Source organism: Rhamphochromis longiceps, linkage group LG14 (genome assembly GCF_057381845.1).
Source record: "Rhamphochromis longiceps isolate RC_006_pf linkage group LG14, R_longiceps_female_GT1.1, whole genome shotgun sequence".
In the NCBI taxonomy this organism is placed as follows: Eukaryota; Metazoa; Chordata; class Actinopteri; order Cichliformes; family Cichlidae; genus Rhamphochromis; species Rhamphochromis longiceps.
Window position 1 is genome coordinate 16,844,871 of NC_140570.1, and position 24,578 is coordinate 16,869,448.

General features: G+C 40.4%; 1 protein-coding gene across 1 annotated transcript; it reads right to left on the bottom strand.

The window, feature by feature from the left end:
* Positions 1-2,404: 2,404 nt before the first annotated feature.
* Positions 2,405-24,079, bottom strand: LOC146653851 (immunoglobulin superfamily member 5-like). Its single transcript, XM_085380701.1, has 10 exons — positions 23,951-24,079; positions 22,883-22,978; positions 19,291-19,599; positions 14,865-14,992; positions 12,757-12,922; positions 10,007-10,138; positions 7,032-7,056; positions 6,397-6,485; positions 3,820-3,884; positions 2,405-3,276 (listed from the first exon to the last, which is right to left on the bottom strand). The coding sequence occupies exons 2-10, from the start codon at positions 22,929-22,931 to the stop codon at positions 3,166-3,168; spliced, it is 1,074 nt and encodes a 357-aa protein (XP_085236827.1). The 5' UTR covers positions 22,932-22,978; positions 23,951-24,079; the 3' UTR covers positions 2,405-3,165.
* Positions 24,080-24,578: the final 499 nt, after the last annotated feature.

The window sequence follows — 24,578 nt, forward strand, 5'->3', positions numbered from 1 at the left end:
CGTTAACGTCATTTTAACAAGATTAACGCTGACAGCACTAATAAATACTAAACACATAGAGCACAGCTGTTTATGAAATTGCCTTTTCATACATAACACAAAATGCATTGTTGGTCTGTTTTTGTGAGCCACACACAGGTGGGCAGTCCTTGGTCTTGTCGTTCTTAGAACTTATAATGGCAACAAACAGACTGTCTTTTCTTGAGTTTAGCCTTTAGAAAACTCTTAACAGTGCATTTGTATATAGTGGTTTCCATGCACTCCCCTCAGTGAATTCTCTTCCAGCAGCAGATCAGTGACTGGACTGCTAATGGACCCTGACGAACAGGAAGTGGAAAGTAGTATATAACAAGCCACTGGAGACAAGACGTTGTACTCTGGAGGGCCATTAACCAAAGTTTCCATTTATTTATCTACACACCAAAAATAGGAGGGTGTAGTGGCTTCTTGCTAATTGCCAAACAGAAAACCATTGAGGTAGCTGGGGAGCAGCACCATAGCAGCAGACTCCTCTCTGGTAGTTCCCGATGGTTGTGTTCCACTCAGTAATTTTCTCTGATGCACGCTGGCAGGACGGAGATACCTGCTGCACTGACTGACGTAACAACCTGGTTTCCAAAGTGGCACCAGGAACCGAGCATGTGCAGTGGAACTGTAGTGTCACGCAGAAGGAGAAGCAGGACAGATGTCAAATGAGTTGACAAGCACTGCAGAAAAAGGCTCCGGATATGAGTGCAGGTACCTTGTCAGAGCTTTTCTCCAGGAAAGGCAAGCAGCGGCTGGCTCTGTGAGCTTTCGATACCCACAAATGATACCCGCCAGACCATTTTACAAACCGTAACTGACACCCATGAAGTGCTCTAAGTAAGCCCCAGGGAAGGGTAAGGTTAAGCTTGAAAACAAAACACTAAAGCGGGTCATGTAATAGGCCTCTCATTTTGCCGCTGCCTTTGTCAAGCCTGCTGAAGGAAACCTAATTTATTTAATAGCCTGTCGCTTCAATTCCGGGCGATCGGTGCGAGAAAACAGAAGGCAGAAATGATGAAAGCATAGCAGGAGAGAGGGAGGACAAACACTTTCTTCACATTCACTAGCGAGATGTGATTTCGAAAGTGAGGATCTGTGTCAGCCATCTGGTGATAACGAATAGCAGAGAACTATGTCAGCATGCTTCTTTCAATAATGCAAGCATGCATGCTGTCACTACATAACTGACATTTCAAGGCGAGACTTCCGCGAAATGCCAACTTCTGTGCGTCTGTTACAGATATACTGTACATGCATAGCCCCCATTTTCTTCTGACAGAATGAATCTGTTGAAAAAGTAAAACACATTCTCCTTTGTGCCACTGTACGTTCTTTATTATTACAGGAAGCGATTCAAGCGTGTTGCAAATGACTGTATTTGTTTTCAGCGGCGTTTGCATTTGCAGGGATTTAGCCGGCATCCCATTCTCTCTCTCCGTTTCTTTGCACTAGCACTCATATTCAGCTAATCAAGGTTGCCAGCAGAGATAAATCAAATCTAAAGCTTAGAGGTCTTGACAGAACGTATTGGCCTTCGGTGTAATGAAAAAGCATTTCTCATTCGACAAAACATAAGCTGCTGATTTCATGCTTCCGTGTTCCTTTCAAGGCCTTTGCAAATGTGAGAGGTGACAAATGGTGCATAAATACTTTAGAAAAGCCTTACTTTTGATTGGGGCAGATTTTATGTCATATATAATAACATTATTTTATATGATCACGGCTTCATATGGTGAATGATTGAATCAAGACCATTTTATTTACTGTATATATGGTTTCTGAAATGTGGAAAACAACACATGAGTTTCAGCAGGACAATTAAACTGCCAGACACTCTGCAAAGTGTTTGGCAGATTCATACACCTCTGCATCCGGCATTCTCCTCCCCTCCGTCTTTTATTGTTATAGAATGCAAATGTTATATCACCCATGTAGTACTAAAGAATCTCACCATTGGTATTTTTCTCTTTACAGCCCCAGTCAGCACTTGCACTGCACTTTACTGCCGTTTCCTTTTCATGACTGTGTTCACAGCATCACTTTAAACCTTGTATAAAATCAAGCATCCACCAGCTTTTGCAGACTGATATCCTGGTTAAACTTTGACTCTAATGCCTTTTAAGTTGCTTAAAATCTGTCTGAGCATCCGAGCAGCTGTCTCAAAGGGTCCATTTGATTTCTCCATAGCAACGCTGCCAGATGAAGTTTCTTTTTAATGCTCATTACTCTGTATAAAAATGTTTACTGTGGGTTATCCGGCATGCTGGTTCAAATTACTATGACTGTAAATTCAAGGATTCAGTGATCGGCCAAAGATCTTTTCATATGCAATAATACAGTTTATTGAAAAAAATTTTTAAATATACAATGTGTTGTTGAGATATCATGGTTTCATTAAAATTAAATGAGAAAAGTCATCACAGCGTACATTCGCTGGCCACTTCATTAGGTTTACGTGTCTAACTGCTTATTAATGCAAATATATAATTAGCCAATCACATGGCAGCACTTTATTTAGGCATGTTGACATGGTTGACAGCCCCCTGAACTTCAAACCGAGCATCAGATTGGGTATGAAAGGTGATTTAAGTGACTCTGAACCGGACGGGTTGCTCTGAGTATTTCAGAAACGGCTGCTACTGGGATTTACTCACACAACCACCTTTAGGGCTTAGTTTGAATGGTCTGAAAAAGAAAATATTCAGTGAGCAACAATAAGTCAAATAACCACTGGTTACAAATAAGGTATGCAGAAGAGAATCTCAGAATTCACAATATGTCAAACCTTGAAGCAGACGGGCTACAGCAGCAGAAACCCACACCAGGTGCCACTTGTGGGGAATATTTTCTTGGCTCATTCTGGGCCCCTTGGTAAACACCACAGCCTACGTGAGTATTGTTACGGACCATGTCAAACCCTTTATGACCACAGTGTACCCATCTTTTTCTTCCAGCAGGATGACACATCGTTCTCACTCTAGGAGTAACTAATGAAGTGTCCAGAGAGTGATTTTTCTTTTTTGCTAAATGATTGTGTTAGATACTTGTAGTTCAAAAACATATATCCTTAGCTTGTGGCTTTATAAAAAATGTGAATACTTATACAAAAGTCATGCAAACAAAACATAACATTAATATTCAAACAGTGGTGATTCTCCGGACATTCTTGCAGTCATCCTCTGGGGGACACATGTTGGCCTGGCTCTCACTTTGTGTAGAAAAGCTGCTGGAGGACACGACATCAGGGACCTGATGAAACCGTCAAAGTTTAGGTTTTACTGAACAAAACTACAACATTTTTGAGCAGAGTAGAAGAACAACAGGTACCTGTGATGTGAAAACACCAAGAAGAAAACTACTGCCTTAAACTAATAGGAACCAGTCATTCATTAATGACCAACAGGAGAGATATAAACAGCAAGACAACTTGCAAGTCTTCTGAGGTGCAATTACAGTATTGACAAGACCAAGCTGGAGGATACATTTGAAGGGTCTGGTCTATACATCTGTAGATCATCATTTATGATACATTATGACAATGAGGGTGATGACAGATGTCCTGTTAACTAAAAATAGTGTCATTATTACTGGTTAATGCAGTAATCTGTTGAGATTAATCTGCATGATGGGAGGCCAGCAGAGGTGCAAGAGTGCATTTCCCTTATGCTCTTTGTAACAGGGAAGGATGTGACATGACGTCCAGCTGCAGAATGACTGGCCGAATTATTCAGCTCCAGTTCATCTCTGTTTCTCTGACTCCTATCCCTCCCACCTTCTCTGTTTCTATCTTACCTTGCGAAAGCTGACAAAGTCCATCTGTCTACGAGTTTCCCAGAATAGCTCACTGTTAACTGCATCTGCAGAGTGAAAAACAGCTTTTTAGCTTCATCTAACCTAACAGCTCCTTCAAGCGGCAACAGCATACTTCGGACCTGAAGGAGACCTCAGTAGGAGAGAGCAGGATTTAGGAGGTTTAATGGCTCAGAGGTTTGGAATGGGTAGCACACAATCGTGGTGTTTTACACCCAGATATGACAAATTATGGTTGCCTGAAGATGCACTGGAGCCACCTACTGTAGTTATGAATTATTAAGGGGTTAAAACCTAATTGACATTTTAAGAAACACGCGTTAAGCTATTTTCAAATACCTTACATACCCAAAGACTTATTTGTAATTTATGTGTATTTATGTAAAGTCATGGTAAAAAAAAAAAAGTACTTATATTCTAAAGCTTTATTCCTGCCTAGCAAATGTAGAAGGCAGGACAAGTAGAAGATCACAGAGAAGATTCATGGATGCAGTGAAGGAGGACATGTAGAGGGTTAGTGTGACAGAAGAGCATAGTAGGGATGGGAGCGAGGGAGACGATCTTCTAAAGGAAGCAACTGAAAAAAATATATACAGAACAAGCATAATGCCATGAAACACAGCATATCAGCACAAACACCTGATTCCAACTGTTGAGCATAGTGGTGGAGGGTGGGTAAATTGGCTTTTTGCAGCAACAGGAGCTGGGCATCCTCTGGTCATCGAGTCAACCATGAAAGTATTCTAGACTCATATGTGAGGCCATCTGTCCGATATCTAAAGCTTGGCCATTATTGACTCATCAATAGGACAGTGATTACAACTGTTGCAGTCAAAGTCCAAATCTCAGTGATTGAAATGTCACGGTGGGACACAAACCTCAATGAACAGAAGTGTTAGGTTTTGTATTGTTGATTGTCATTTATGCTTAGAAATATTTAACCATATATGCTTAGAGGTGTATAATCAATTGTGTAGTGATAGGACTGTGATCTTTAACAGGCTGCAAAGGCTTGGTGTGTATTCCACACTAGAATGCACACCCACATCCTGGGAGCACGAGAGAGGTCGTACCTTCTCTTCTTGTTTTATGGTAGGATTAACGTAGCTACGTCTGTTCTAGTCTAAGTGCTTTTTGTTTAGATGAACTGTTGGATTTTCCAGACCAGCAGGTTAAGGAAGTCGTTTATGGGGTCACACTCTGACCCCACACACACACACACACACACACACACACACACACACACACACACACACACACACACACACACACACACACACACACACACACAGTATTCTTTGTTCACATGTATACCTATGTAAGATGCTATATGTTAATGACCCTATGCATATTCATGTAACCACAATAAAAGGAGTGCTATGGGGAGCCTGGCTGAGAGTCTGATGGAGGTCAGGTGGTGGGACGACGCTTGGCTCCAGCCAGATCTCCCTCATGCATGAGTAAACATGAAGAACCTTGCCTACTTGTGTCTTGCTTTGTAGTGTAATTATATTGTCTTCAACGTTCCAGCGGATGGGTTCAAGCTGCGAACCTATCAGGAAGCACTGTTGTACAGAAGAGTGGGACAAAATTCTTCCACAGCGTGAAACACTGATAAGGTCACAGAGGAAAAGATAAGATTTTGTTTTTGCTGCTAAACTTGTTTATACAAGCTAGGAGTTCATGGTTTATTCATTAACTGCAAAGCGCCCGGGTCCTGCAGCTGCAAAACAAACTCAAATCATCACCACTCCACCATCGTGCTCAACAGTTAGTTTGAGGTGTTTGTGCTGATATCTTTAGCAAATAATGGGGTCTACTTAGTATTTCATGCACTGCTATTGTTTTATTGTTAAATAAATAATGACATCATGTAAATGTCATGTTTTATAGGTCATCTGAGGTTGCTTTGACCTAATTTTAAGACCAGAGCCAGATCCTTTTTTTCCCCGGGGAGCAAAACCTTTGATTTTTTTGTTTGTTTGTTTTAACGGTCTATTGTAAAAAGCCAGTGTGATTGATTTATCTTGTTTTTCTTCCTCTTCCACCACAAATCATGTATAACTTACATTACACATGATCATTTTGCAAACCATGCAGCTGTGCTTTTGAATTCTGCATGAATATCTTCTTCTACTGGCTTACTCCCCACATGGCTCACAAATTCTAATGTTACCTACATTTTGTAATTCTGTACAGCAAACATGAAAAGCTACATTGTTATTGTGGAAAAAGCCAAAGCAGCCAAATCACTCTGCAATAAAACTGCACTGCTAAGTGATCATAATCTGACTTTGACAGAAGAAATTAAAAACTTTATCATATTATAGATTTATTTTGAATTAGTCACGCACGTTTCAAAACGTCTATTATGTGAAAATGAAACCTGCTCAGGCGCCAGTGCTGTAATTTACCGGGAAAGGTCAATACAGAAATTGATCACTGAACACAGCACATTACGCTGAAACATCTCCGGAAGGCAACACAAACACTGAAGTCGTTTAGATCAGTGCGACTGTAAACATATCCAAATGGTAACGACCTGCTGGTCACTCTCACCTGTGGGGCTCTCACTAGAGTATCCCAGGTTAACTTTCCCTTCCGGCGCATCAGCATCGACGCTTCTACTAAACACCGATTGGTCAAACCTGCAATAGAAATGATAACGATTAGCGGAGGTATGGCAGAGTCACATCATCAGAGGCTGTTGTGAAAAGACAATTTTCTTCTCCCAGCTAAGCTGCAGTATATTACAGGCCTCTGTGCTGTTTTCATTATAAAGTACTTGCACATCATTCTTCACTTTATTTTACTATCAGACTGAAGTACTCAACTCTGAATGTGTATTTCAGCTATATGGAAAACAAATGTTGAATAAGTTAGCTTCCTAAAAGAGCTAATGACAGTCCGAATCATGTTAAATTACTACCAAAATAATTACTTTTTAAAGGTGGAATTTCAAATTTGTGCCTTCAATTTTATTTTATAATGATAATCAATGAAAACCTCTTCATTCCCAGAAATAAGCTGCATGAATTCTTAACAGCTAATGTAAAATATAAATGGAGCTCAGTGCACCCAGGACTGTGCTGTAGGTCTCTGATTACAGAAGCTGCTTCCTCCACAAAAAAGTCCCACAGTAGATCTAAGGGTTAGAAATCTCTGTATATAACAAAAGAGCTCTTAAATCTCACCTTAGTACCTCCTGCGGGCTTGTTTCTGAAAAGCAAAAAAGAGAGAGAGAGAGAGAGAGAGAGAGAGAGAGGCATCGAGTTTACTGTAATGAGCTATCAGCTGCTAACTTTATTATTCTCACTGCATTGACCACAGAAACATTATGCTTGCTCATTGCATCTACATCAATATGAAAGCTGTAAATGTCCTGCTGTTTATTAGTTTGGGTTCTGCACTAATATCACAGCCTCCAGCCAGTCTACAATTTAGCACTGAAAGCTGGAGCTAATGAGTTTTGTAACATGGCTTCATGGTTTCCTTTGCCAAAGGTCCTCCTGGCCATGGCGAGAACAACACCAGCGTAACAATGGTACAGATGGCACTTGCCTCGGGAGAGATATAAATGCTTCACTTTCCCTTTATAGGCAGAGAACCAGTCTTTGTCATTATATTTTAAATCCCTGCTGTCACGCTGGCCAACGTCTTTGAGAGCTAGATCCCTTACATTTCTCCCCCATAATTCCAAAGCATACATTAGTCCCTACTGAGGTGGATTACTCAGAGAAGAGCTCAGCAACTCGAAAGCATGCCACATCCCGTAACATTAGAAGCACCCTTATGAATTAACTCAAGGATGTTTCAAAGAATGGAGCAAGGACAATGACGGAGGAGGTATCAGACGTTTCAGGTACTGAATCAACTGCCAAAAGAGAAAGGTCACACCTGCTTTATAATAATCCCCTGGCTCCAAACCATGGCCACGATTTGCAGTGGTCCAGAATCAGTCACAGGGATTACACTGACTTAAAATGTGTGACTCAGGGCCACTTTTTTCTTATCGCACACAAACAGACCTCTTCTGCCTCCTAGAGTGAGCTTCCCCTCGGAGATGGCCTTTGTTATCTGTAGTCTTTAATTACTGTATGCTTGGTGAGTTTTTTCCTTAAGAGTTGTGTGATTAGATTGATAAACCTTTCTTGTTTGTACAGTAAATATGAAACAAAGAGCACAGTCAGTCAGAATAGCTTAACACATAAAAAGGTGTCTCTATTCAAAAGTAGAAAATCCACCTAAAAAGCACATTTTATCCAGTTTGCCTACAATAACCTGAGAATCAAACATAGAAGATGTAACATTTAATGAATTCTTTGAATTGTTCTTTTTCCAAGATAGAGTGATTGTACAAAATAAATATTTAATGACATTAAATAACACGATTTTCTATAATCCACACAGAGCCAAAGTATACATACAGGCTCAAATATATAAATACATTCCCTTTTAATAAGTGGTGCTGAAGGTTTTGCAATGTCTTTAAGCTTGACAAGACCTCTTGTCAGTAATCAATTTGAGCACATCTGGTAGTTTCTTTTAATAGCATGCAGCAGACTGACCAATGCTCGATGCTTTTGGGAAGATCTCTGAGATCCATTGTTGAACACTGAAGACTCCAAGATCATCAGTTTAAACAACTCGAGGTAAAGATTTTTAAGCTGTGTCACCATGTTGGTGAAGTCTGGAAGTAGACCCAAGCTGTCACCCTCAGATGAGAGGAAATGTGTTAGGATGTTCAGGAACAACCACAAGGCTTAAGCCTGTCATGAACTGGAAACTGCTGGAAAACCAGTAACACTGTCCACAGCGAAGCAAGTTTAACATCACCATGGACTGAGAGGGTGCTGGCCAAGAAAGAAGCCCAAAATCAGCACCTTCAAACCTGCCTGAAATTTGCACCTTTCCACATGAATAAGACAAGTTTTATGATCAGACAAGGCAAAGACTGAGTTATTTGGCTACAATAACAAGAGGTAAGTTTGGAGCAGTAAAGGTGAGGCTTTCAAACCTAAGAATACTGTACCAAGTGTCAAGCATGGTGGTAGCATCATGTTCGAGGGCTGTTTTGCTGCCAGTGGTACTGGTACATTGCACAGTGAATGGAATAATGAAAGAGCAGGACTTACTTAGCTTCACTTTGAATTAACAGCTAAACAGGTGAAACTTTAACACAGTTTTGTGTTATGCAGGAAAATGATGCCAAACGCATCAGAACTGGTTTTGGAATAGATGAAGCAGACTAACATTAAGCTTCTGGAATTAGCTTCCCAAAGTCCTGACATCAACCCCCTTGAAAATTTGTGTACAATGCTTAAAAGCTAGTTTGTTTTTTTTGTTTGTTTTTTTTTTTGGGGGGGGGGGGGGGGGGGGTTGCCAAATTTAAATAAACTCCACCAATCCACCAGTTTTGCCAAGAGAAGAGTCAAATATTCAGCCTGAATTATGCCAAAAGCATGTTGATAGCTGAGGGATGTTAAATAAATATTAGTGGGGGTTTATGTACACTTGTAAAAATCGTGTTTTTAAAAGTCTTTATAGATGTATGCAGCACAGTCATTGTACTCTGGAAAAACAACAGTTCAAAGAAGTCATTAAAGGCCCCAAAGTACCATGACATTCATGCCCATAATGAGTGTACTGTATGTTAATTTCTGACCACAGCTGCAGACTTAGCCTTTAGGTTGGCTGTTTTCTGTGTTTCCAGGAATTCTCTAAGCAAATAAATATCCCAATGACATTTCGTGGCTGTGTGTTACTGTGCGAGTCCCTTTGTTTATGTGTGCAGACATGTACCTGAATAGTTGGCGATTCTGCTGATATAAATGTAAGAACGCTTCACTGTGTAAGGGATGTTCTTATAAGAAATACTACCTACCTACTACCTACACTAATCCAACTAAAATCACACTTAGTCTTCCCACTCTGCAGCCATGCACACACACTTCTATAACCTTTCCTGCTGCTGTTTCCTTTCTGCTGAGAACAAATGTTCTGCTTTTGTCAGAAAGAATACTGTGTACCCTTGTTGAAGGCCACCATGGGGCAGTGCCGAGTCACAGCATGCATCCACCCGTCTTCTTCATTATACTTTACTCACAGTTTCTGTGCTGGAAAAGTGTGATGTATGTTCACGGACAGCAGTTTAAGGTAAAGTGCCTACTTGCTTGTCTCCTTTGTCTGTAGCAGAGGACAGTGCAGATGCAGAGCAGGAGGAGCACCAGAAAACCAGAGAGGGAGGCAGTTATCGCCAGTGGGACTGTGCAGTAGCCTCTTTCCTCCAACACCTCGGCGACTGAGGAGAGAAGGTCACATTGTTTAGTAAAGAAAACGAAAGCAGTGTTTCTGTTTTGTCTGCTTTTTCACATTGCAGCTCATCTGCAGATTTGCAGACTTGGTGGATAGAAAACTGTTTAATTTCCTGGTTTAATTTGTAGTACAGTCATGAGGGTGTGTGCAGAGGGAAGCTGCTCTGAGTGAAGAAATTGTTGCAACAGCGAGAACAAATTGAAAATGCTAAGATTCTAAATGCGTTTGTATTTTTAAGATTTGGGCCTCGGAGAGAGGTTTGTAACATCAGCACCCTGTGATGCAGACTCATCCAGCACTGACTTGGCAGCCCTTTTTCTGTACCGCTCTCCACATCTAAAATATCGCTCAGTGATGATTCACATGCTTCCCAATAGAGAGAAGGGGACAGATATAAAAAAAAAAAACATGGAGAACAAAGTGAGGAACACAATGAGTGAAAGATTAAAAAAAGAAACAAAAAGACATGTAAAGAGAACGAAAGCAAGACAGAACAAAAAGAGGCTTGACAGACAACTCTCACTGTGCATGTGTGCATGTGTGCGTGTGTGTGTTTGTATCAGCGAATGAGTGACATGCAGAGAAAGAGCCGAACTGGCATCAAGTGAACAGGTAAAATTGTTTTGAATCTTTAAGTAATTTGTGAGTTTTTATTCAATTATTTAATGTGTTTTAGTGGCAAGATAAACTATACAGACTAAACACAGAGGCATTAATACATTCAAGCACACAAGCAATTAAACACTATGAATTGGCTCTAAAATGTTTGTGGTCACTTTATAATAGCTAAGTTGTAAAAGTGCAGTCACTGAACATTTTGACAATAAACTGTATTTGAATAAAACTGTTTCCTGTAGCCTAAATTATGGCTTTGTACCCGAATAGAACTAAAGATTTTTTGATAGGGTTAATAACATGTCTACTAACTATTTCATGTACAAATTATTGCTGAGAGTTACTCCAAGAACGTCCTTAGTGGCTCTTCATCAGAATGTTTATTTATTTGATTAAATGAAAAGCAGTCACTTTGTATTTTTAACACCTAAAATTCAATGTTATGCCATGATCCTGCCTAACATCCTGCCTAACAACATAAAAGTCTCCAAAAAGCTATGGAACATAATATAAATGCAAACTCTTATATTGCACTCTAAACACAGTAGATGTGAAATGGCAGGAAGAATCAGTGCTCTGTTGCAGTATGCAGAGTACAGATGGAAAATTATCATAGTACAAAAAAACACACTGCCTTTGCAGACTGATGATCAAACACAGAGATAGAGGTCACTGAAAAATGACAAATACTGAACGTTGCTGCTCATAGACATTCAGTGTCACCTAAAGGTAGTAACTGAGAAGTAAGATACCACAGCACTTACATGATTACATCCTACTACAAGTAAATGAAACTTTTAACTTACAAATACATTAATGCAGTTGACACAAATTATGCAGGTTAAGGCGTAAAAAGGTAAGTGAGGTTACCAGGCTGAAAATCTGTATTTTCTGTTTGTGCACACAGTCCAGTAAAGACTCTCTTAGATGTGTTTTTTCAGGCTTGCTACTTCTTCTTTTGTCCTTCACCTCCAGAGATGCTCGTGTGGGAAATTCCCACCCAGTAGATCAGCAGTTTCTGAAATACTCAGATCAAACCATTTTGCACCCGCAGCCATGCCACGTTCAAAGTCACTTCAATCACCTTTTCTTTTCTGATGCTAAGTTTGACCCTTCTAGAATTATACATTCTTAAATCAGCATCAGACTATCCGGTCTTTAAGCAATGACGTGATGAATCCTGCTTTCGGGCCCAAACTACTCTGCGTTTTTCTTATGAAAAGTTTTTCCAGCAATAAAAGCTGCCGCTTTAAGTTTCGTTCCGTGTACGAGTCATGTGTGTTTGGGTCCTACAACCTGCCTGCCACAGCACACCATGACAGAAGTCAAATTTTAAAACCTCATTAATATTTTTGCATAAGTCTCCATCTATGATTAAAGATTTGTTTCTTTCAAATGTTTGTAAGGGCCCCTCACGGTTCTCCAAATACTTCCACAAGTCCAGTAAGTGTTCTTAACATAACATTTTGATGTTATTATTTTTAAGAGAATTTGAACTTATTCTAACTGTTAACATAACAACAGTGACTGAAACCGGTATATAAAACTAGAGAATGCGTTTCCTGTAGAAAATGCAGTGTGAATGGTTTGAGTTGAATTTTTATAATTGCTGAAAACAAAAAAAACTTGTTTAATGGGCTGAAATACGCCAAATCATTCACCTGACAGCCAAAGTGCAGAACTGAAATTCACACAGAAGAATCTGGAAACTAGCTGAAAGGCTTGAAAATGTACATAAGAGAAACATGTCTAATAGCAAAAGAAAATTTAGAGCTAGAACACATGAATGGATATTGAAAGCTCATATTCTTTACATCACTGGAAGAGTGGAATTAATATTTTAAATGTCTAAACTCAACAATCTCAGATGAAAAAAAAAACAGAATATTTTCAGAATATGTGGTGGGTGTGTGTGTGTGTGTGTGTGTGTGTGTGTGTGTGTGTGTGTGTGTGTGTGTGTGTGTGTGTGTGTTATTTAATGTAACTCACCCACTTTTAGACTGATTGTGCTCTTCAGTGGTTGGGGGAGGGCAGAAACAGAGGCCAGACAGTCCACGTGAGAACTTTTTGCTGCCAGCACACTGAGCTTGCTGGTCAAGGTGAAGAGGCTCTCCTTCGACTCTCCACTGCTGATGTTGTATTCACTTGGACTCACCTCCGCACCGTTCCCCCAAGACAGAGAGGACCATTATTATTTATAGTTTAACATGCTTATTAATTTTAATGTTTACAGTCTTGTTTGTTCAGTAAGCACCCTGAATATAACCTGTTTTAAGGGACATTTCACCAGTGAATGTGTGCTGTACAGACAGATTTGTGCCCACTTCAGAAGAAATTGGAGAAACTGAGCAGTTGGAAGGTGACCAGTGTGTCTGAGATTTGTCATCAGAGGAGGCAACTGCACTGTCTCATTCCCTCCCTCAATGGAGGGAGTGTGTAATTAGTTTAGTTTGTCTGTCTTTTTGGATTTATGTTTTTTCAGATGTTGGGTTTCAGATTCAGATCGGGACATGGAAACCTATATTGGCTAAGCATTTGACCTTGGCCTTGCTGAGTGCTCATGTATAGAAAATAAAGATATAGATTTCGAGGCCACATTTTACTACACCAAGTGTGTAAAATGCTATTGCAGGCTCACATTTTACATTTCCCACATTGTTATTCATTTATTATCCCACAACACTTCATTCCAGGCCATTTTCTTTTCCAGATATACTGCTGTTATACTCATTGCCAAAGCCTCTGGCCTCTTACAGTGACATGTTGTGTAGAAAAGGACCTAAATGTGAACTTCAAAGGCAGAACTTGACAAAAAATAAAAACAACCTTTATTCAGCTGGAGTATAAGTCCATAAAACTCTAAAACAGAAAAGAAACTGCTAAATCCAAAGAAGCACAACAAGGCTAGGAGTAAAGGTGGTCAGAAAAAGGGAGACAGAGACTATAAATACACAGAGGGGTGAATGGGGCAGAGTGAGACACAGCTGAAACTAAATCAGACAACAAGACATGGGGACGTCAGACAAAAACACAGCACCAGAGACAAACAACTATCAAAATGACAGAATATAAACAACTTGACAACAGCATACAGGAAACACAGGGGTAAATAAATTGAAAATTCAAGAAGTCCTCCTCATTGTTCCCACATTTCTGTTCATTCAGAGCATGCGCGTCTTTCCACTGGAAAGTCAGAGGATCCGTAAGCTGGAATTCAGATCTCAGTCAGTAAGTTTGGTTTGCAAGAATCATCAGTTGAAGAACTAGAAAATGACAAATAACCTGGTAGGCCAAGGAGCGTGATTCCTTTTATAGACTAGAAAATGTAATCACATAGTGTCTGATCAGTCGAACACAGGGATGGCTGTGTTGTGGCTTGGCATTTATTGATTTATTCACTGCAGACAAAAGCAACAGGATGAGGGCAGATGTATCTCGCAGCATTTGTGTTGTCGGGTTCAGCCAAATGCATCAGAACTCACTGCACAACATTTCATCAGTCAGCACTTCCTAAAGACACGCTGTAGAGCTCTTTAAGGTGAAAGAGGGGAATATCCCTGATTGAGTCCATTATCTGGTCTCATGCACAAGGTATGCAGATATTTATGGGTCAAACATTTCAGGAAGTCACTGAGTGCAAAGGATTTTACAGAAGAAATCTAATCTGATGAGTTTCTTTGATTTAATTTGCCCCTTTTGAAATTCTACATTTGAGGCACTATGTGTTTGTGATGTTAACTACATAAACCTACCTGAATTTAAGTCTTTATATTTTAGAGACAGCCAAAACAGACTTTTTGGGGGAAAATGGCAATATTTTTTATTTCCTTTGTTCCTTCTGATTGCCTGGAGTTCTGGTTACGGTCATCACCAATGATAACGTAGACCTCAGAGGGTTAATGTAGTAGCTACGATTTTATTACTCAAGAAATAGAATAAAGTACTTAACAGTCCCTTTATAGTACCAGATATACTGGCTGCACTGCCTGAGGGCATAGCAGGATATACTACAGGCTGAATAGTAAGAAAAACAAGTTTTAGCTCCGGTGTTTGTTAAAGATAGTGATGATCTTGTCTGATTGATTTTATGTATTTACCTTGTTATTATTCACCTCCCATTTCAGAACAGGCTCAGGGTACCATCCTGCTGCTTCACATTCAAACAGGACTGAATCTCGCTGAAAAGCCAACCTGTTATTCCCAAGGATTTTCACACTGCCCTTTTCTGAAATAAGAAAACAGTCAGTCATAAACCTGAATGATGTACTCTTTGCCTTATTTCTGTTTCACATACGTTTAGTAGATGTCCTTATGTATAAATGTAAGTGAGTGGGTAGGAATCTTTCAGCGCCATCATCAGTCTCCTCTGAAATCCTTCTGTTTGGATGCACGCGTCTCTGCTATCACCTCTTCAGCTGGGCTGTTCACTTACAAAAGATGGATTTCATTCGTCCCAGGTGATTGATCACATGTCTCCAATTCTCAATTGCCTGACGAATGCTTCTCCTTTTCTTTCCCCTTCATCTCCTTCCCTGCCAGCCAAATAAGCCACTTAAAGCCCCGGGAGATACAGTATCTCATATGTGAAGTCTGTTGTCAGGCAGAATGAAAGGTGGTGGAGGCAACACACAATTGCTACAGACAGAAAGATAATTGCAGGAACTTGGGTGCTTTGTCTGAGCGAATGGCATGTCTGTGTTGATTCAGGTTCAAATCCTCACATATTTTATACACATTATTGGCTGTCCCCTTCCTCTAGGAGCATTTATTTGATGCCTGATTTGGTGGCATGAGCACCATACGCACTCCTGTTCTTTAAACCACCCGTTCTGATGGTGGAGTTCCGGTTTTACACAATCTCAGCACCGCCAACTAAAGGTTAGCAGGCAACCAGCAGCCTCATTTGTACTGATTGATGAGCAGCTTCTGGCGATCGTGGCTGATTGATACAACCGAACAGAAAAAGAAAGGCATCGGCACACAAAGCCCCGCCCTACGTGATCCCTGAAATAAGGTTTCATATGGTTTGTTAATCACTGTAGGGAGACTGGTAGTGTGAAGCAGGGGGCTCTCGGCTAAATGTAATTTTAGTGATTTTTCAGCAGGGATCCTCGGGAGACTAAATTGCTGTTCTAAAGGAAGCTTTTTATCATTTGTATGTGTCTACGCGCAGATTTGAAGTGTGCCTGTGCAATTTGTCTTAAATGAACAGTACACACTCTATGCGTGTTTATAAGCTTACTCCAATGAGAATATCTGCTACGCCTCTACAGACCAATTACCACAAGCATTTTCTATCTTCTCTGATTTATCATGTCTCCTTTTCTACAGCCTCGCCTTCACTTCAGTCCCCGTTCGTAGTCAACAGCGCATGCAACCACACTAAGTTGCTTGAGTGAAGGGTTTGCGTAGATGCGCTGCATTTGTGATTTACCAAGCATAAGAACTAAGCACAGAAAGAGCAGGGAGAGGGTGTAGTTATATTTGTATCATCTTCATTTGGGACAATTTGAGAGTGGAAGATAAAGGGGGGGGGGGGGGGGGGGGGAACAGAGTCAAGCAGCTTCGCTGTAAGTCTGCGTCTCTCTTCCAGCCGTACTTTTGAGACCACAGCACACAAATCACATGCAGAGTTGCTGACTGTTAACTGGGCGTGCCAGGGTGCACAATTAATTCAAAGGTTATGTCAGGCCCTAGTGATCCTCTGCATCCAGACTGGAGGGCCTGATTCACCACACACTGCTGTTAATGGCTGCATATGTCAGTGGGGATTTGTGGCACTGGCAGCAATGGGGGCTCTCTCCATGATATATTGGAGGCATTGGGTCATTGGTTTCGTTTCCTGTCGCATTGTGCAGAGATGTTGGGGGGGGGTTAGTTCTTTTTTTTTAGCTGTGCTCTCAGTTCAAGTGCACGCACTTTAGACGCAAATAAACTGAAGCACGTATTGAAGAATTCCCTGAGTTGCCATTTTGTTTGATGCAAGCTACTTCCATGTGAGCTAAAATTGTGACATCAGCAGCTCAGAGGGACCACTGAAACCTCAAATCAAACATGACCATCACAACAGTCGCCAATTTGAACTCTGGTTGTAGACTTAGCAACATCCAAATTTCTGGTAACACATCAAGCTAACAAATACTTCAAAACGCTTGAATTTTGGATAAAAAGATCCATCCTATCACTGGGCAAAAGGCAGGGTACAAACTGGACATGTCAGACACACTCATTATCCTATCACACTCCAACAACCAGAAGACATCTGTCCAACTGTTAGCTGCCTGGGGAACTGGGTCGCCGTGCATATATGGCCATTCCATCAAAGTGAATGCAAAGATTTCAAATAAAATGTGAAGCTACAATTTGTTGCCTTTTAAATAATACATAACTTTATTCATAAAGTACCAAATGACATTATCAGTATCCTCGATGTGCTTTCTATTGTAGGGTAAAGACCCTACAATAATACAGAGGACCCACCAACAATCAGAAGACCCCCCCATGAGCCATGACTTGGTGACAGTGGGAATGAAAAACGGCTTTTAAACAGGAAAAAAAACCTCAAGCGAAACCAGAGATTAACAATAACTTTAAAATACCAGCATTATTACAGAAGAACCTTCTGTTTTAAACACCAGGATGCGACTCTAGCAACTGTTAAAGTTAATACTCACTGGGTAGTATTTGTAGCTCTCATGTGCTCTGGTTCTCGAAAACTGACATTTGGGTTGTGTCACTGAAATAGTTTGCACTATTTGTGGCCTTACAATACATATTTGTTTAAATCTGGGGTGAGAACAAATATAGTATCCTCTGCAATCTTCCATTCATCTAAAAGGGGGGAAAAAAGCCCCTTCTGCAACCAGCCTTATAGCCCATTTGTGTAGACGTTAAAATGTTTGTGATTGGTCTGGCTAAAAATTACAGTAACTTGCTAGATGTATTTTTCCCAAGGTAAATGGTAAAAGGAAAATCCCACTTGAAAACATTTTGGATGATACTGCAGTACTTTTTTCGAATAAAATGACAACTCCATCAGGACTACCTTGATGCATGCTTAACCATCCAGGTAAGGAAATACCACGCAGTTGATTCTGTTCTGGACGTTGCGTTTTCAGCGGGAGAAATGTTTCATCACTCATCCAGTCTCAGTATCACTGAGTGATGAACTGTTTCTCCCAATGAAAACGCAACATCCAGAAGAACAGAATCGGCTTTCTGGGGTATCAGAACTACTGTTAAAATCACAAGCTTTACACCGTCTCTGTCATCACCACACCCAGGCCTCCTAAGCCTTTTGCCTCCTTACCATGGGAACAAAAAGAAGCCTGCAAGTTAAAAAGTCTCAGCTTTTCTTAATTAACTGACTCCCATTCAGTGTAAAGAGACATTTAATCACTCGGATGTATATTTATTGTGCTTCACTAGATCCCTGCATTGCAACAGTTAAAGACAATGCAGGGAATGGAAATGAAAAGATAGTAAGTGCATTAGTGATGTAAGTTAATGTCACCCTAATTGATTTGATCCTTTCAGCAGCTTGATAGTACTGTGATTGATTTTGATCTTTAATTTATAGTTATTTCGCTAGAAAATAATCATCCATCCATCCATTAAATTTATCTAATCATCATTCCCAGAAATAAAACTGCTTTCTGTGCACACCACATAAGATGTTTTGTGATCCATTCGATCTATCTTTGCTGTAGTTTTTTGATCTACAAAAATGACCGATGCTTGTCTTGTCCTAAATCTAAAGTTCTCAGCAAACATGCCTCGCTCTGGCATGGTATACATCCATGCTGTGGATGTATGCTATGCCATACAGTATACAGTAAATGAGGGATGAAGAGGAAATGAGATTGGTTGTAGCTGCAGCCTGTAAATCCTGCGCTGCTGCTGCCTGTTCTGACTGGCATGGAGTGTCCAAGCGTTTCCATCTTGTATTTATGTCTGGGGGCCAATCAGTTCATATCCCCGACACCGCCCACGCTGCCATTAACACAGAGTAATGCAGAGACCATCGAACATGCCTGAGCAACTTCACTCCACCACGTTGGCCCTAATGATTCCCCACCCTTGCTATTGATCTCTTGGGCGCTTGTTCAGCTGCTTTTACGGTAAAGTGAAAACGTGCAATCTTCAGTCTCCCATTTCAAAGCAAACTAAACCAAAAAAAGAGTCTTAATTAAGGCGCGATAGTTGGAAGGCAAAATTCTTTTGCTGTTGTGTTTGAGGCAAAGGTTTTTAAAAGCCTTCACCATCTGCTTTGTGTGTGTGTGTGTGTGTGTGAGTACTTGCAGTTTCTAGTTCACAAGAAACTGAGTATCCTTGAGGGAAAATGGCTTCACAAAAGCCTTTGAAATTCTCTGCAATGGAAAAAAAAAAACCTACCTTGCTACTATCTTGCTTCAGTGAATCTAGGTAACACATACACTAAGATGCATGCATGCACCCATAAATGCACCTACATAGACTCTCCCACAGACAAACGTACGCACGCACACACACGAATGTACAGACCTTGTACAAACAGCCTCGCTGTTTTCCTATCAACGCCCTGGAGATCACAGGTCACTTCTCCCTGGTCGTGTCTCTCTGTGTTATTCAGGACAAGCATCCATCCGTCGTTCTTTTTTTCAGCCATCAGACTCATATTCGTGTTGGGGGATTGCAGGACACCATGTTTATTAGAGATAGTGAGTGCTACCTCACCATTCAGCAGCCAAATCATAGCAGTCCACTGGCTGTTAGAAGGAGTGCAGGTAAATCTGGCCTTTTCCCCTCTCAGGACCGTCAGGTTTTCTGGGAATAGTTTTATTTGAGCTTCAACTGCAAAAAACCAGCATAAACAAAACATTGTCTGTAATTTATTTGTTTATTTTACATCAAGTTTGATCTAGAAATCTGTCTGAAATTATCTTTGAGATAAGTCAAACAAAACAATTCTCCAGAGCATCACTTCTTACCACTGCTGAAGTACTTTTAAAGAAATATTTGAACATTTTGGGAAACAAACTTACTGGCTGTCTTGCTGAGAGTTACATGAGAAAATCTATCGTACTCAAACAGCAAGCAGCCGTGTAGCATAGCTTAACATAAGGGCTAAATTCATGGGGGAGCAAGTAGCTTCACTCAGTCCAAGAGCAAGAAAAATTGTCTGCCAAAATATCTAAAGCATCACACACTGTGTATCATGAAATCCAAGAAATCGCTTTACTTTTTTTGCCTGATGCATATTGGCTGCTTCAAAACCAGAGTTCACATACAGCATGATCACCCACTGGTAGTTCATTATTTAAAATGGAGTCATGAATTAGTCAACTAAAAAATATATTTTTCTTTTTTCATTTCATATTCAGGGGATAAACACAAGTTCAAGATGAAGACATTAAAACATTAAAGAATAAACAAAATAACCAGAAATGTGTCCATTCAGGTTGTCTGAAGAACAAAATCAAGTGTGACTCAAAATTACACAATGATTTCAAAGAAATTGTTGTGGTTTTTTTTACACTCATGCTTTTCGATTTATTAACTGTAATGTCTTACCAGCAGCATCTCAAAGCATTTAGACATTCAGACATGGTCAAGATGACCTGTTGAAGTTCAAACTGAGCATCAAAATATGGAGGAAAGTTGCTTTAAGGGACCTTGAATGTGGGATTGTTGTTGGCGTTAGAAAAGCTGGTCTGGGTATTTCAGAAGCTAATTATCAGCTGGGACTTTCCCACACAAGTATCTCTAGGTTTACAAAGATTGGTCTGGAGAAGACAAAATGTTAGCTAAGAACAGAAAACTGAGGCTACAATTCATATCGGCATACAAAAACTGGACAATAAAAGATTGGCAAAAACTTTGCCTGCTCTGATTTATCCGCGATCTTGTTCTTTTGGTCGTTACCCAAAGCTCATGACCATACAGTAGGTAAGGGTAGGGACGTAGATCGACGGGTAAATCGAGAACTTGGCTTTTACGCTCAGCTCTCTCTTCAGCACAACGGACCGGTACTGTGTCTGCATCACTGCAGCCACAGCACCAATCCGTCTGCCGATCGCCCGCTCCCTTCTCCCCTCACTCATGAACAAGATCCAGAGATACTAAAACTCTTCCACTTGGGGCAGGAACTCGTCTCGGACCTAGAGTTGAGGACGATGGCCCCAGACTTGGAGTTGCTGATTCTCATTCCCTCCCCTTCACACTCAGCTGTGAACTGCTGAAGTTCCACCACCTGATGAAGCCAACAGAACCACATCATCTGCAAAAAGCAGAGGAGATTCTGAGACTGCCCAAGTGGAAGCCTGCCGCTACTTGGCTACGCATAGAAATTCTGTCCATAAAAATCATGAACATTTCAGTGACACAGGGCAGCCAAGACGATTGGCCTACTTCTTCAGCCTGATGGCTCCCTTCACCCCACCATCTGATTGACAGGCAACAAACACCTTGCGATCACAGCTCAGCGCAGCATCTTCAGCAATTGAGGTGCTGAACATGGTGCATTTGGACTCAATGCTCTCACCTCCAGTGTCCCTCAGCTGGAGGTGAGAGCAAGCCAGGGGAATACTACAATACCCACCCCAGCCTCTCACCACGGGCAACTCCAGGAGACTAGTTGCAGAGCCCAAGCTGTGCATTAAGGTGAGCCCGACGATATCTACCTGGTACTTCTCAACCACACGCACTAACTCAGGCTCCTTCTCCACCAGAGAGCTGACGTTCGATGTCCCAATCATTAGTCTCAGTAGGCCTCAGTAGTCCTATCCCAGGCATGGTGAACTGTTCCCTAGATTTTTCACTCATAGGGGTCTTTTGAATCACTCTTTGTCTGGTCCCTCACCCATGAACCAATTTGCCATTGGAGACACTACCAGGGTGAAAAAGACCCCTGATAAAATAGCCCCTGGGATCCCTGGGACACACAAACCCCTCCACCATGATAAAGTACCGATTCAAGAAGATAAAATTGCTAAAAAATGCAACATGTAAAGAGAATGAGTGCGAGACAGTAAGAGACAACACAACTCCCTGATTTTGTTTGTCACTTTGGCAAATTCTTCTTATTAATAAGTTTAACAGTTCACATGTCGACATGTAAACAGTGGACAAAATAGAGATACACTGAGTTAGGAAGAAAGAGGGACACTGAAAAGATATGGTTAAAGGAAGAGGGGTTTTGGATGGTTTCTTTGTCAGTGTGATAGTTACAAAAGTCAGACATTACCCTCCAAAAATAATTGAGCTTTCACCTCAATTTAACACATCATTGGACCAGTGAGAAACGTTTGGGGCATTCACCAAAGAAGAGGGTCTCATGCTAATAGAGATGTAGCCAAAATCTTTCATTGTTTGTCAGGGAATGAGGTCCGGTCCATTGGGACTCACAATAAGAAAACACTGGAGTAACACATTTTAACAATAACTACATATAAAAACCAACAATGATGAGATAAGTGGGACAAAAATAGATGAACACATTCAAGATGAACAAATGTTAGGGCGCGTTTTTCATCTTTCTACAAAAAAATCACCCAGACACAGAAACAAGGATGCAAATAAAAACACAGTTGAATTCCAGAATGTTTTGTGGCTTTCCGAAGCCGAGAGGTAAAAGAAAATAGGAATTAATATTAATGGCGAACCTCGAAACGTGACGTTTATGTATGATGTATAACTTGTTTGTGGTGAGATAACTGCACCTTCTACAGCCCGTGTGCCGAGTTGTGAATTATGCATCCATTTAGGAAATTAGGTCTGAGAAATATCTAGGCCAGCCTATAGAGCAGTTTCTTTTCATTGTTATGAGAGAATGTCAAACTAATGAGCATAATTTCTGCTTCCTCCTGTTGGGACCATGAACTAGTGACTCTGAAGTCCCCTGACCACTGGGTACATCTAATTGTTAACTAGACAGGCAGCCATTCTTAAGAAAATTAATTACAAAGTGAAGATAGATCATTAGGCCCTCTAATTATTGTCTGTGGTTTTAATCTGACGGATGCTGCTAACAAGCACAGCACACCAATGAATGAAGTTGTTAATTCGAGCACATTACTGGTCTCTGTGTCACATCCCCAGACAAACAAACTGTGCTTGTTTTCAGCTGAACTCTCACCTTCAGTCCTCCATGACAGTAGGAGCACTAACAGTGGGAAGGTGTCCATGACTGATCAGTCAGTCCAGTCAGTCCATTATTCAAAGCAGAACGATCCTGAAACAACAGTGATTCTGTTATTCCCTTAATGGATGCAATGGTCAATCATAATTGCATGTTTTTAACCATGACGGCTATCACGATAGTTCATTTTTGACCACAGAGGAATATCAAAACATTTATCATTTATTCATGGTTCCCAGCATATTAACCCTCATTATTATGATGATCATGCAACTTCTAAAGCTTTCTGTTGCCATCTGTTGTGAATATTTTAATGCCTCCTTGATAGATACGTACAAAATTTTGCAAATATATTCATTGTTTTAAGAGGTTGAACAACTTTGAGGCTCATTTGGCTTTTCCTCTCATGCCAGCAGCAGGACAAACACTTTCTTCACGCTTTAAAAATATCTCAGATTCTCTACTAGATAGCTTGGCAGAACAACTCCACGGTTCTTAGAGAAGGAAACCATGACAGCATTATTAGTAACATTAATACGAATTCTATTAACTCCTTTCAGCACCTTAGAAATGCCTGAACCTTCCACAGTTAAATATGGAGGTCAGAAATTAAATACATTCAATTTTCTGCCAGATTCCTCCTTATTGTTAAAGCTCTGATCTGCCTCCACTGTCTGTACTTTCTGTGTTAATTTTAGAACTCCAACACAAAAAATGATGAAAAGAAAATTGTGACAAAATGTCTGTTTGTTAGATTCAAACCCTGTGAATTTACACTTTTTTTAAAAAATGAACTCGGAATTTATTTAAATTGAAGGCATCAATGCAAACAGAGCCAACCCGAGTTACACAAACTGTAAATTAAGTCTGAATAAACCTGTGATAAAGCTCTGTGCTCTCTCTAACACAGGTGCAGCGATCGCTACACGCTCAGAATAAACACCATCTTACCCCTCAGGTACAGTGTGAGCTACTCGATCAACTGCACTTGCCTCCTAACCATTCCTTTCTCAAACGATCCAAAGCAGCATTTTCAAAAATCCAGCTGTGTAATATTTCACTCACCTTGATCTGGAGTTTCTGTGTATGAGAAGCAAACAATGTCATCGATGTTTTCTAATTCCACTTCATGCGTGGTGCTCAGCCATGTCACACCAAACTGTCCCGTTAAATATTACCAAATTCAGTGGGAACTTTGGCCCATGCTGCACACACACATGCGTAAATACACAGTGTGGGAGAGACTGCAAATATTGCCCATTGTAATTCCTCAGATCCCAGGGGCCTTACAGAGTCCCTCCCTTTTCAAATTATTGAATTTAAAGGATGATGTATTTTTATTGGAACACAGTAGATGTTTGATGGATCACAGAATACATCACTTTTTTTTACAAAAGCGGGAATCTTTTGTTTTTGGTCAGATCAAGAGAGCTAACACATCTGTAATTAATATTTTCTTCTTTTTTCTTCTACATAATTATCACATTTCATGACAGTTGTCAGGCAAATACTGTAATTTTTACTGTATTAAATTTTTTAACAGTTTTAGTTATTACAGTGCCCCCCACTCTAACATGCAGATCAATTTATTTATTGAACTTTTATGTACTATGTGCTTCCTTTCTGAACTTTTGGTTGATATTCTGTCTCTCCATTAAAATTAAACATAATAATAAAACACTTTTCCTTTCTT

Excerpts from the sequence above, each read along its gene's own strand:
- LOC146653851 (XM_085380701.1), bottom strand. The coding sequence starts at position 22,931 with ATGGACACCTTCCCACTGTTAGTGCTCCTACTGTCATGGAGGACTGAA. Across the intron at positions 19,600-22,882 it reads ACTGTCATGGAGGACTGAAG|TTGAAGCTCAAATAAAACTA; the intron begins GTGAGAGTTCAG and ends GGTTTTTTGCAG. Across the intron at positions 14,993-19,290 it reads AGCGAGGCTGTTTGTACAAG|AAAAGGGCAGTGTGAAAATC; the intron begins GTCTGTACATTC and ends TTCTTATTTCAG.